This window comes from Mus pahari, chromosome 20 (assembly GCF_900095145.1).
Source record: "Mus pahari chromosome 20, PAHARI_EIJ_v1.1, whole genome shotgun sequence".
Taxonomy (NCBI): Eukaryota; Metazoa; Chordata; class Mammalia; order Rodentia; family Muridae; genus Mus; species Mus pahari.
This window is the reverse complement of record NC_034609.1, coordinates 43,342,802-43,354,918: the sequence shown is the minus strand read 5'-3', so window position 1 is coordinate 43,354,918 and position 12,117 is coordinate 43,342,802. Positions and strand designations below refer to the sequence as shown.

Here is a 12,117-nt window from a genome sequence, read left to right as displayed (position 1 = left end):
GCTGGCCTCGAACTCAGAAATCTGCCTGCCTCTGCCTCCCAAGTGCTGGGATTAAAGGTGTGCGCCACCAACGCCCGGCTGATGGGAGGCCTTTTAAACAGCCACTGTCTGTGCTGTGTGAAAGGGATTTGGCACCTTTGGGGTCTTCTTGCTTCTAGGTACAGGGCTATGCCCTAAAACTTTAAAAGGCTTGGGGGGGGGGTGTCCATGGTGTGACCCTGTATGGTGCTGCTACACTGCCACACTGACACGGGCTTCTCTCCCGCAGAGAATCTTTTCTGACTTTGTGACCATCGAGATGGTTTTCCACGCGAAGGCGGTGGAGGTGTATTCCAGCGCTTTCCAGACCTTGGAGAACTATGACCTGGAGAGAGACCTACAGGTGGGTCTCACCTAGGTGGGCTGTCTGCACATCTGTGGGTTTCTATCTGACTTGCTCTGCTGCTGAGTGATTTCAAACACCCGGTTCGGGTGCCACCCCCTGCCGGGGAATCTTCCTCTGGTGACCTGGGATGTCATCTGCTCAGCACCCCAGGACTACTTAGAACTGAAGAGGAGCAGCGGGGATAAAAGCCACTGTGGCTGGCACTCAGCTTTCAGCGCAAAGCACTGACTGTCCCTGCCGCACAGGCGCACGGATTAGATTCACAGCAAGCTTCAATGGCAGAGCTCCAGGCCCCAAACCCGAAGCTGTGAGCCAGTCACCTGTGGCTTTGTCTTGTGGCTTCTTGTCACAGTCTGGAGCAGGGCTATTTCACAGGCCTCTTCCTGGGTGTGCAAATGGTGGAGTGTGTGTGTGTGTGTGTGGGGGGGGGACAGGTACCTCCAGACACAGGCTCTGCGCAAGGGAAAGGGTGCCCTGGGAAGCAGTGTGGGCTTTTACGGGTGTAGAGCCTGGTGATTGGAGCCTACACAGCCCACAGCCTGGCGCATGTCCCATGTTCCCTGTGGTGCATTGTTCACATCAGCCAGCAGCCTGGGGGAGCATTAAAGCCTTGGGGGAGGGGGACAAGAGGAAGTTACTCTGTACGCTTCTGCCAGGATGCTACAGGTGACCCCCTAAGTCTGGCACTCGGGAACAGACTGGGGGGAGATGAAAGATCCATCAAAGGCGTTTTACATAAGCTATAAAACCACACAGAAGGCTATAGAAAAACCCCACATTCTCCCAAGGTTCACTCATCTCTAGGGTCCATGATAGTCTTAATCCATGATCCCCCTGCCTTAGACTCCTCAGTGCCAGGGTTACAGGCCTGTGGCCCAAGTCTCAGCTCTATAGTATTCTTTGGGGGGCGAGGGGGAAGGGTGGTTTCGAGGCAGCCATTTTCCTGGGTGACTGTTACCTAGTTAGTGTCTTTGGGCCTCAGTTTTCCCATCTCTTTGAAGGAGTTAGGATTAGAACATCCCCTCAGCGGGATTGCTGTGGGGTCCATGAGACAGCAAACAGGAAGTGCCCGGGAGATGCCACATAGCCCCCCTTACCTTTGCTTCTCACCCCATTCCCGGGCTTTGAAGCTGGATCCAGCCACCCTGATCTTTCCTTGGCAGGACTTCAGAGCCAAGACGCGTGGAATTTACGGGCACAGCGAAGCTCGGCCACTCACAGACACCAACCCCGCTCCATCTGTCCCCTGGCCTCTGGCCAGCCAGGTGAGCACTGACATATCACCGGAGTTAATCCAGGGACAAAGGGAAGAAGCCAGGGAAATGGATGGACGCCTGACAACTGCAGTGGCGGTGGCACTGCTTGGGGGAGGGCTGCCATGTCTGCCTGCATGGTGTGCTCACTCCCTCAGAGGCACGATGAGAGGAGTGCACAGGAGTGGGGCATGAGGCGGGAACTCGGGCACCACAGCAGGTCTGACTTTATTTCACCTGGGACCCAGGCAGATTCAGATCTTCTCAGGTGTTAGGCATAAAGCACGCGCACCAAATGTCACCTGTCGGCTCAGGGAAAGGCTTGCTCTCATCAGCCTCAGGCTAACAATGTCAGGGAAACTGGCAGTGCCTGCAAGTAAGATGTGACCAGGGCAGGCGTGGTCTCAGAGTCACAGGGAGGGCAAGTAATGACTGTGAAGAGGGGTGGCCATTGTGAGGGGAGGTGACCAGTGCAAGGGTCCGTCATGGAGTTTCATGAAGGTCCTTTCTAAGTGCAGTGAAGGATTGGGGCTCTCTCTGCAAATGCCCTTTCCCTGCTTGATAACCCCACTCTCTCTTGGCCTCACCTGCCTGGCGGCTCATGACTAAAGTCACTCGTTGTAGTGGTATAGGAGAGCCACCTCTCCAACTCGAGGTCACTCCTGGTTTGGACGGTTGCGGCTGTGACTTTTCTTTCTGCCATTTAGAGTGCTCGGAGTACCATGGCACGCCAGGGGAAGGAGGCTGGAGATGAAGAGGACAGTGAGGCTGACTCCGTGGAGGAGATCCCCCTGGAGGACTTCAAGGGACAACAGCAAGGACATTGAGACTAGGAAGAGGATCCCAATGGCAGGTGGAAGGCGTAGGCTGGCCTGGACCTTGGTGCATTCTGCTTGCGTTCTCCGGGTCAGCGACCCCTGGGGCCTCGCTTTCTTTATTGGCCCGGTAGGCCGCTCAGCAGACCCACATTCCCCGCGTCAGTAAAAGATACATGAACCTCAACTGCATCCATGCTTTGTCTGTTTGCTGATTTCATCTGGCGGCCAGGAGTGGACGCACTTGTGTGAATGCTAAAAGCATGGTGGATGAGTTTCTGAGGTCTTCCTGGTCAAGTACTGCCAACTGGGAAGCTAAGGCTGCTGAAGCCTGGACCTTCCAGCCGGGAAGTCATAAGCCACATCAGGTGTGAGAGGGCGAGGCACAACTACGTCAGGTGTCGGAGGTCCTGAGGCTGGGAAGGAGGGGCCGTGCAGACCTTGTCCAGCCTCTGGCAGACACAGTCACAATCTACTGTTCCTGTGGCCATGATGTGGGGTGCCTGCTTTTGATTCTATATGATGTTCTCTCCCTGTGCATGAAGGTCTGTGCCCGAATGCCCCCTCTGGAGGATCAGCGACCTTACAGTGGCTGCCTCCCAAGCCCTCCACAAAGACCGTCTGCAGGCTTTTCACCCCAGAGCTTAACTCTTTGGTGCATGAACTTGGCAGATGTGCACTGAACTCAGCCATGAGACAGACATGTCATGATGTATATATACATTGGCTATGGGGCCATGGACACACAGAGATCCAACGTGGGGATAAACAAAGGATAGATGGGGGCCATTGGGAGCATATGTGGGATGAGCCCTTGGCTCAATTTTCAGGGTATCTGGGGGATCTACTCCCTAGGAAGTATAAGAGCTTTGTGAGCATGGCAGGGCCCTAGACTTGAGATGTCTCTGTCCTTTGCATCTTTGTTCCGCAGACAACTTGTGTGAACCATCATGCTTGGTCACCACCTAGGCATCAAGGCACTTCCTGACCCTACCTCCTCTAAGCCAGAACACTCCCCTCTCCTACCTGGGAAGTGACAGGTATCAGACACCGATCCTGGCCCCACAGGACAGGCGGTGATCAAGTCTAGGGAGGTTCACATGTCCAAGTAGCAGGCCACATCCTGTCCTCAGGCAAACCCTGACCTAGCCTCCGGTCTGTCTAGTCAGGCCTGTCTAGTCAGAGTTGGGTGGGGGTAACTACTTCTGTAAGGCCAGTGATGTGACTATGTATCCTGTGAAGTCCTCACGGGTACGTGAAAAGAAGTCAATCTGACTTCTTTTTAAAAGATAATTTATTTCGGTTTCCACCTCCTGACAAGACAAAGTACTATATCTACGGATATATACACTTTTTTTTTTTTCTTCACAGGAAACAGTGCTGCCTGAGATCTTCGACCTCACACCTTTCTCAACCTTAATTTTAGAACATGACCTGGCAGGACACAAAGTTGTGTAACTAACATACAAAACACAGCATCGCTGGGAGTTGCTGGCAAGAAATGGGTGTGGAACCCCAAGAGAGAAGAGGCTGCAGGTAGAATCTCTATAGAAAGCTGCATTAAAAGCCAGGTACAGCCGAGGCAGCCCACGGTCCAGATCCTCACATATTCCCCATGGGGATACATGCCTGCTGTTTGAGCCTCTAGTATCTCCTAGAAGTCAAATGTCCAACTCATCCCCCACCCCAAGGGATCTTTATCCTGAATGAAGTGACAATCCAAGGCCACTGACCAGGGCTCTTCTCCCTGGCTGACCCTACACCAGCACTTCTTGCAAGGGTGGCTGTAAGCCAACTTTCTCCAGGCAGGATCTCTTTCCTTCCTCCCACGAACACACCCATCATCTAGGAGGAAGGATGGAAAAGGGCCAGCCTTAGCTCAGGGTCAAAGCTAAGGCAATCCATGGGGAGGGGTCCTTTCTAGATAAAGTGCAGAGTCTCTGGGGTTAAAGCTTGGGGAGCATGGCTTGCAGCTGGGCCCAGGCCACTACCTGTCAGAGCCTGGAGTCTGCAGTGAGGCTGGTCCCCCAAATCACTAACTTCCAGGGGAGGTCCATGAACATGGGCATCCACTTGCGGCTTCTTAAGCTAAACAGACCTGAAGCTGTGGCTGTGAAGTTGGAACTCAGATGAGTGAGCATGCCTGGTTCTTAGCGGGGGCTCTGGAGCTGGCTTGGAAGGTGGGAGCAGTAGGGGCAGGAGCCTGGAGCCGAGGCATCTCTGCTACTTCCCAGAAGCTGTGAGGTCAGCGCCACCTCCTGGAGTCCCTTCCTACTGCTTTCCTCTAGTACCCAGGTCTCCTGGCTGTCTGAATGTGGTCTGGGAACCGGAATAAAGCTGTTCTTGCTAAGTAGGCCCAGACCTTCCCTCCCTAACAGAAAAACCAACTGGTCAGTGTGACCTAGGAAGGTCAAGGTTGGGTATGGCTTGTGGCCTGGGACTGCTAATGTCACCACAATTAGACCTCAGCTTTCCACATTCTTCCCCTCACTCTCTAACAATCTAGAGTGGCAGGTGTTTCTAGAGTAGGGCACTGTCCCTGAAACCTCCTGTGTCCCTGGGCTGCAGAAAGAGTCAGACCACCCACTGCTTCCTCTCAGGTGAGGAGTGACAAGGCAGGCTGTGAATCCCATTCCATCTCAAGCTGAGACGCTGGCTCTAAGCCCACCCTGAATTCTTAGGATCATATTTGATTGGTTTTGTTTTTCTTGAGACCAGGTTTCATTGGGCCCAGGCTGTCTTTGAACCCCCTATGTAGCCAAGGATGACCTTGAACTCCTGACCCTCCTTCTTCCATCTCCTGAGTGAGGGACTACAGATGTACAGTAGGCTCAGCTAGGAAGACCTCCTTCCTTTGCAGATGAAGCTTGGAGACGAGCCTTGACCCCAGTCCTCTTGAGATGCTGAGCTCCAAAGTCTCTTTGTGTCTTAGATGAGAGGAAAATCAGTCAGGCAGGTTGAACAATGCAGATCTCTCAGTATACCATAACGCAGCTCTGCCTATGGCTAGTCACTCTGCAGAGGTAGCCTGGAGGTCACCATGCTCGGCCTCTAACATGCTCAATAACCTAACAGAGCTGATCACAGCAGAGTGGTGGCCCACCACTGGCCTGTTTTCAGAACAGGGGACTTTTTTTTTTTTTCCTGTGAGGACAAACACTATAATGTGCTTGACACTGATTTACACAGCCTTGAAGGTCACAGCCCAGGAAGGTTTGAATGAGTGCTAATGGGCCTGCATGGATCCGGGCCACTACCAGTTGAGACTGGAGCTACTGCTTGGGATTATCCAGGTAATCTGAACTGTCTGTCTGTGGTTCATGAGCTCGGCAGGGGAGCCAAGGAGTGCTTGCCAGCAAGCTCGGTTTATGCTTGTTGGGGCCCTAGGAGAAAGCTATGACAGAAAGAGAGGGTACCTCAGGGTAGTGACCTCCCAGAGACACTGGCCAGAGGCTCCCTGACATGAAATGCTCACTAAACCTAACTCTGAACAGAGGAAGGACATCTGCAGGCAATGGTGGGACCAACTCCAGGCACCTGCAAGCTTTGCTCCCATCAATGGCTGCTCTGTCCCCAGAGGGTTACCATGGCCTTAGCAGTGCACGTGGGTATAATGTGGGTCAGAACTTTCTGACTCTGTGGAGCTAGATCTGCAACAATAAGGAACAAGAGACAGATGAGAGTGCGCCATCCTTCCTTAAGTGACTATCTCAAAAGGTCAGCAGGGACAGTCTCAAAGTCACTTCTGAAGTCCATGTTGGGACCATTGGCACTCTTCCCCTTAAGGCGGTTCATGGCTGCAGGAGGGCAAGGCAGAGGTCAGACCACAGGTGCTGCTGCACAAGACTGGTGCATCTCACAGCACCTGTAGGAGTCATGTCCTCCTACACCCGAACTCATGCCAGGGCAGGACTGGGAGGAGCAAGGAGAGGCTACCTTGCTTGCACAGCTGAGGAAGGCTCTAGAGAGGACAGCAGGACTTAGCAAGGGCAACCTCACTTTATGTCACTTCCCTAAAACACAGAGTGGGGACAGGCATGGTTATAGGATCCTAACGCTGAGTCAGGTGTACCGGTTGGCACACACTATGCCATCAGGGGCTGATTTGCCCGTCAGCATTTGCTTGAATAGCTCAGGGATTGATGTACTGCCTCAGTCACCCCCGACATCCAGGAAATGTACATCCCACAGCTCTGCCTATCCTGCTCTTCTTTGGACATCCCTGGGAGGCTCTTCCCGCAGGAAAGGCTCGCCCACACCAGCTGAGCTCACAGCTGTCAAGAGAGAACCCGCTGCGCTCACAGGCAGACCATGACTAAATGTGACTAAAGGCTGAGGGACAGAGAAGGGTGAGGTGATGCAGGGTGACAGGAGAGCCTGCAGGCCTAGTTCAAGGTCAGTGACCAGAATGCCTGGCACAGAAGGGACCAAGGCCACTGGCGTGGATGGGGACAGCAGCTCTGGAGCCAGCACGCTGGATGCTGAGGGTCAGTCCTGGTACCAGGATGCAGAGGAGGCAGATTACAGTGGGTCTTTCAGAAGGAGAGGACTGTGGGCTGGAGCTACCAGGCAACCTTGCTTTCCTGTGGTCTCCTCCCTCAGTCAGATCCATTCTGTGTGCTCCGGATGAACCACTGTTCTTAGCTCCGTCCCCCCAGAGCTGCCGAAGAGAACGCTCCCCCACGGTTCCTGCATCCCACGGCATATGTTGCTGTGGCCTGGGAGCTGAAGAACCTTCTGTGCTATTGAGGGAGAGACTGTGTTGCGTGGACAGTTCCGAGGTTCTGTTGATGGAGCTCTTGAGTCTGAGACATGGTTGTGGCCGGCAGAATGCCCACACCCTCTAGGAAAGTGACAACCCTTGAGTTCTCTTTCAGTTCCTGTCCCATGAGGAGGTGGAGAAGAGCAGATAGCTGAGACCTTTCAGGAAGGTTCCATGGTCCCTCTGTGCATCTTACGCTCACAGGGGGTCATGTGGCAGGGAGTGGCAGGCTGTCATTCACAGCACCGATCCTGTCCTCACATTGCAGCTATGTGGATCCCCTCCTGCACTTCTATAACCACATGTCAGTGGCTCTCAGCAGGAACTGTAGGGACCATCCCTCATGGCCTCTTCCTCCACCCTCTGTCTCATCTCACAAGCCTGGTGCTCAAGGGGGGCAGGTAGATGGTCCCTCACGTTTAGCTGTGTAACCCAGGGGACACCTTAATACAGAGAGGGAGAGCAGACACAGGCAGGGGAGACAGGCTTCTGGAGTCTTTTAACTGCTAGTTCTAGGGCAGCAAGGAGTGGCTCTGGGTGCTGCTGGTGTCATGCAGGGTCATCACTGGGGCGACAGATCCTAGGAGAAGAGCCCGTGCTGATCTCCTACTCTGTGGCCATTTGCTCGATGTGGTCACTTAGCAGCTTGTATTGCTCTGGAAAAGAGAACAGGATTATGAACATTTCCAGAGGAGATGGCATTCAGGAACGGCATGGCTCATTCTGTACGCAGGCCAGGGATGAGGCTGCTGGCCGCGTCACCAGCACACCGCGTGTCTCCAGGAACACACAGGTGGAAGTGGGCATTTGTCCTCAGAAACACGGGTGTTACAGGAACGGTGTCGTGTGTGGACTGTGGCCCTGAGCAGCCGACAGAAGGCTGAGCTCTGACGGCCGTCTGGAGAGGGATGAGACACTAAGGCTGCCCGACGGCTGCAAATGTCCCTGTGAGCACAGCCTCTCTTCCTGGCTGGGGGTGAGGGCTGGAGCGAGTTACTGGTTCATCAGAGCATAGGTGTAAGTGTCAGGCTTCGGCCCAGGGGAAGCAGCAGTGGCAAACTGGCTGCAGTGCAAGAGGTCACTGAGGTCAGAGGCTCTCGGGTGAGGCAGAGGACTCCGAGAAAGCTCAGAATCCCCCACCGTCTGCCATGCTGCCCTGACGGTGTGGGGCAAAACAAGTGGCACTCTAGAAGGTACCAACCGTGACCAGGGTTTTGCTCTGCACAAGTGACACAGAGTGCCAGACCCATCTCTGACCTGGCTACGTTACACGCCACCCGCCATCCCTCAGCAGAAACGACTCCCAGTTGTACAGCCAGAGCATACGTTCCATGGATTCGGGAAAGAAGGCAAGCCAGGGAGACAGGTTTCTGTGACAGGTGCCCTCCTTCTGACAGGGTGGGAAGCCCCACTGTAGAGGGCTTGCTCTGGGTCACACCCCCCCCCAGTATCCCCATCCCTCCCCCAGCATCCTCAGCCCGGCTTACCCTCATCCAGATTGCCAATCACAGCCTGCTTCTTCAGGAAGTCACTGCATAGCTTCTTGTTCAAGCCAAAGGCCAGCATGTTGTGGGTGAACGTGCTGGAGGAAAAACACCCGTGGCCATTACTCTCCTAACAGCCCAGAAGAAGGAGCCAAGATCCTGGGCTCTAATACGGGGGAGGGGGGGTGAGGGAGGATGGCTGGGACCCGGAGCAGTATCAGGTGAAAATGTCACCCATACTTCTTAACTGGACTTTGCCCCACCCCACCCCCAGGATCAAGAGGAGGACCGAGCACCCAGCCCTGTGCTCCTCAGAACTTAGACCCACTACACTGCCCGGGTGGCCCAGGCTGGCTTCACAGCTTGGCTCTCACCCCAGCTGCCCAAAGGTGATGTTCTCGTTGAAGCGCAGGCTGTCATCCCGTTCTTCCTGGGTCATGTGGCACCATTTCTCCCTGTGGGCACAGGAAGGACAGGATGGGCTTCAGAATGGCCTGGGACCCTCCCTCCCTGCTCTGTGGAGCTGGTAGTCTGCACTGTCCTTGGATGCATAGGGATCTGCCTTGGCAGGTCATTTCTACCAGAGCCTGCTACTTGCTGGGGGAGCCCCAAACACCTTTAGGCATTTACCCCCTGCCCAAAACAAAGCTAACAACATCCTATTGTCCTGGAGACCTGGGAGGGCCTTGGCCACTCACAACCTTCCCAAGGACTTGGTCCATCCAATGCGCCAGGAAACTTGGGCTAGGACCAGATGCACAAGGCAACATCTACAGGAGATGTAAGAATGGGTAGCCTGAGACTGACAGCCACAGTGTCCCTTCCACACAGACTCTGCCTGCCTCACAACATGGCTGTTCCCTGTCCCACATACCATGGAGGAAACACTCCACACTTTTCCTATAGGCCTCCTGGCAGTGGCTTGTGACCATTATGAAGCCGGCCCAAACTCTAGAGCCCAGTCAGGCAGTGGAGTGGTGGACAGTCTCTAAGAACTCTTTCTGTCTCTGCACGGAGCAGGTGGCATGGGATGGGTACTTGGGTAATGCTGGGGTGTTCTTTGGGGCACCCACCCACCCTGTGTAGAGGGAAGGCCCAGGACTGGAAGGTGTCTATGCTAACACCTCTGCCGCTACCTCAGAAAGACCATCACGTCACACATCACCCTGGCTTTTCCCCTTCCTGGTGAGGCTCCTGGAGCTGCCACCTCCTCAGAGGGCCTAGAGGCCCCCCGTGTCTGTGCTCACGGCCCACATGAAGTCAGATCCTGGTACTCAGAGACAGCTACACAGCTTCAGAGAGGAGGGGGAGCTCACTGTGGCCCACTGCCTCTGAAGAAAAGCCTCAGCGTGGATGACCCTAACTAACATAAGGCTGAGAGAAGATCGGAGCACAGGGAGAGAAGAAGACGGAGCGTGGAGGGAGGAGCCATCACTCGTGGAGAAGCAGAAGGAAGGGAGAGAGAGAACCAAGTAAAGGGACCTCTGCGGCCTCTGCAAGCTCAGGCGGTACCTCTAAGAAGATCCCAGAATGCACTGGAGGGACAGTGCAGCCGTCCATCACTTGCTGTGAGGTAAGTACAACTGTGGAGCACCTAGCAACCGGCCATGCTCACATGTGCACAGTACAGTACTCTCAGAGTGTGGCATACCAGCCCTGATCCTGTATGCCTGACCCCATGAGGAAGTGACTCTCCCTGCTGTTGAAAGGATTAAAACTAAGGTGTCACCTGACTTCTGACAGAAGAGTGGAAGGTCTGAGGGCTTGGTCTGGCTGGTGCTTCCTGGGAGCCAAGTTAAGGCTCTGTCGATGAATGTCCTACACATGGAACATTGATCACAAATCTAAGTGTGTGTGTGTGTGTGTGTGTGTGTGTGTGTGTGTGTGTGTGTGTGATCAGCACGTGATGGAAATCTCTGGGACTAGGTGTAGAAAGGAGTCTACAGTTAGAAGTCACTGAAAAAGATGGCTGCTGGAGCCTGGGGGGCCCGACCTACTCTCCGATAGGCCTGTCCTGGTCAGTTAGCCACTCGGGCTCCAGTGAGGAGGCTTGTGAAGCCCAGGCAGCTGGCAGTGTCTTCGACTGGATTCAGAATAGGTCACTGAGCCTGCTCAGTTGTCTGGGGAGGCGATGATGGGCCTGAGCTGTTCCTAGGAAGATGGTTTGTCTTAGCATTCTCTGAGAGATGGTGGGGGCCTGCTACTGTGAGGGGAATGTCAGGCCTGAGTGCTGCTCATGGCTACTGTAAAGTCACAGTAGCCAGGGTCGTCAGAGTAGCACAGCTGTGAGCCATGAAATATGACGCACACCCAGGCTCCAAGGAAACCTACCTGGGTTCACAACTCTTTATGAGTGGGTGTGGCTTTTACTCTAAATATGTGTCACAGGGGCTTCTGGGAAACATGAATCAGACCCCATGTAGGCTCAGAGGACCCACCACCCAGTGGCTGAAGAAGAGGGGGTAGCTGTCCTTCTGTGTGACCCTAGATCAGGTGACACTCCCTTCCAGTGACAGTGGGGGAAACTGCAAACAAGAACCTTCTCCACTCCAACCCTCCACTTCCACACGAGTGGAATCCCTGTGCATGACCCCGGTGCAGAAGGGCCCACAGACAGTGCCACGCTGCCTCTTAGAGCAGCTCACAGTGTCCTGTTTTCCATCTCAGGGCTCTCTGGTCCTGGCAAGCTCTATCTGTCTTGGGCCACGCCCTGTCACCAGCCTACTTAGCACAGGCCATGCCTCCCCAGAGGTACCCTCCCCTCCTGGCAGAGGCCTCGGAAGAAACCCAGAGCTGTAAATGGAGCAAAGTCACGTGGACACACACCTCTTCTCCTCCTGCTCTCCAGCATCCCCTCTGGAGCGGCAGCAGAAACAGGTAAACAAAGGCACATGTCAAAGTCATGCAAGATATGTGGATGGGAAAGAACAAGCAGAGAGCTTTATTCTAGGTGGGAGCAGAGAGGACAGAGAGAGACAGGGAACCCAGAACAGATGGATCCCTAGGAGCTGGGCGAGGTCAGCAAGAAGCCAGTGGTGTGCCTGGAGGCTGCCCAGCCTCCAGACAGTGGAATTCTCCCCGGGGTCTTCTGGAAGTCTAGGGCCTTGCCCACCCCATCCCTCCTCTGCTTCCCCAGGAAACAGTCCCACCAGACAACCACGGGACTCAAGGCAAGCCGGCTCACTCCCACTGGCCTCAGCTGCTCCTCTGACGAAGGGTTCTACCTCAAATGATCGCTTGCCAGCAGAGGAACCTTGACCAGATGTCCCTGTGCTCGTGGGCTCCCTCCCAAACACAGCAAAAGGCCCAGGGCCTCCCTAGTGACAGTCAACTGAAGCTCTGAAATCCTGGCTACAAAGTTCCACACTTGGTGGTCCAGTAAGGCCGGCCTGGCTTCCACAGGGACTGCTGCCTTGTG

At 54.6% G+C, this 12,117-nt stretch overlaps 2 protein-coding genes across 3 annotated transcripts in view; one reads left to right on the top strand and one right to left on the bottom strand.

The window, feature by feature from the left end:
• Positions 1 to 2,553, top strand: part of Fam92b (family with sequence similarity 92 member B) — an 11,107-nt gene extending 8,554 nt beyond the window's left edge. Inside the window, exons 7-9 of the mRNA XM_029532493.1 lie at positions 269 to 382; positions 1,549 to 1,650; positions 2,346 to 2,553. Coding sequence (XP_029388353.1) covers positions 269 to 382; positions 1,549 to 1,650; positions 2,346 to 2,465 — 336 coding nt within the window. The 3' untranslated portion in view covers positions 2,466 to 2,553. The remainder of the gene's footprint in view (positions 1 to 268; positions 383 to 1,548; positions 1,651 to 2,345) is intronic.
• Positions 1,810 to 12,117, bottom strand: part of Kiaa0513 (KIAA0513 ortholog) — a 53,286-nt gene continuing 42,978 nt past the window's right edge. Inside the window, exons 10-13 of one of the 2 annotated variants that reach the window (XM_021220566.2) lie at positions 11,526 to 11,555; positions 9,074 to 9,154; positions 8,703 to 8,797; positions 1,810 to 7,871 (exon numbers count right to left, since the gene is read on the bottom strand). In XM_021220566.2, the coding sequence (XP_021076225.1) occupies positions 7,822 to 7,871; positions 8,703 to 8,797; positions 9,074 to 9,154; positions 11,526 to 11,555 (256 nt within the window). In that variant the 3' untranslated portion in view covers positions 1,810 to 7,821. The remainder of the gene's footprint in view (positions 7,872 to 8,702; positions 8,798 to 9,073; positions 9,155 to 11,525; positions 11,556 to 12,117) is intronic. The other variant, XM_021220563.2, reaches the window with a different exon arrangement.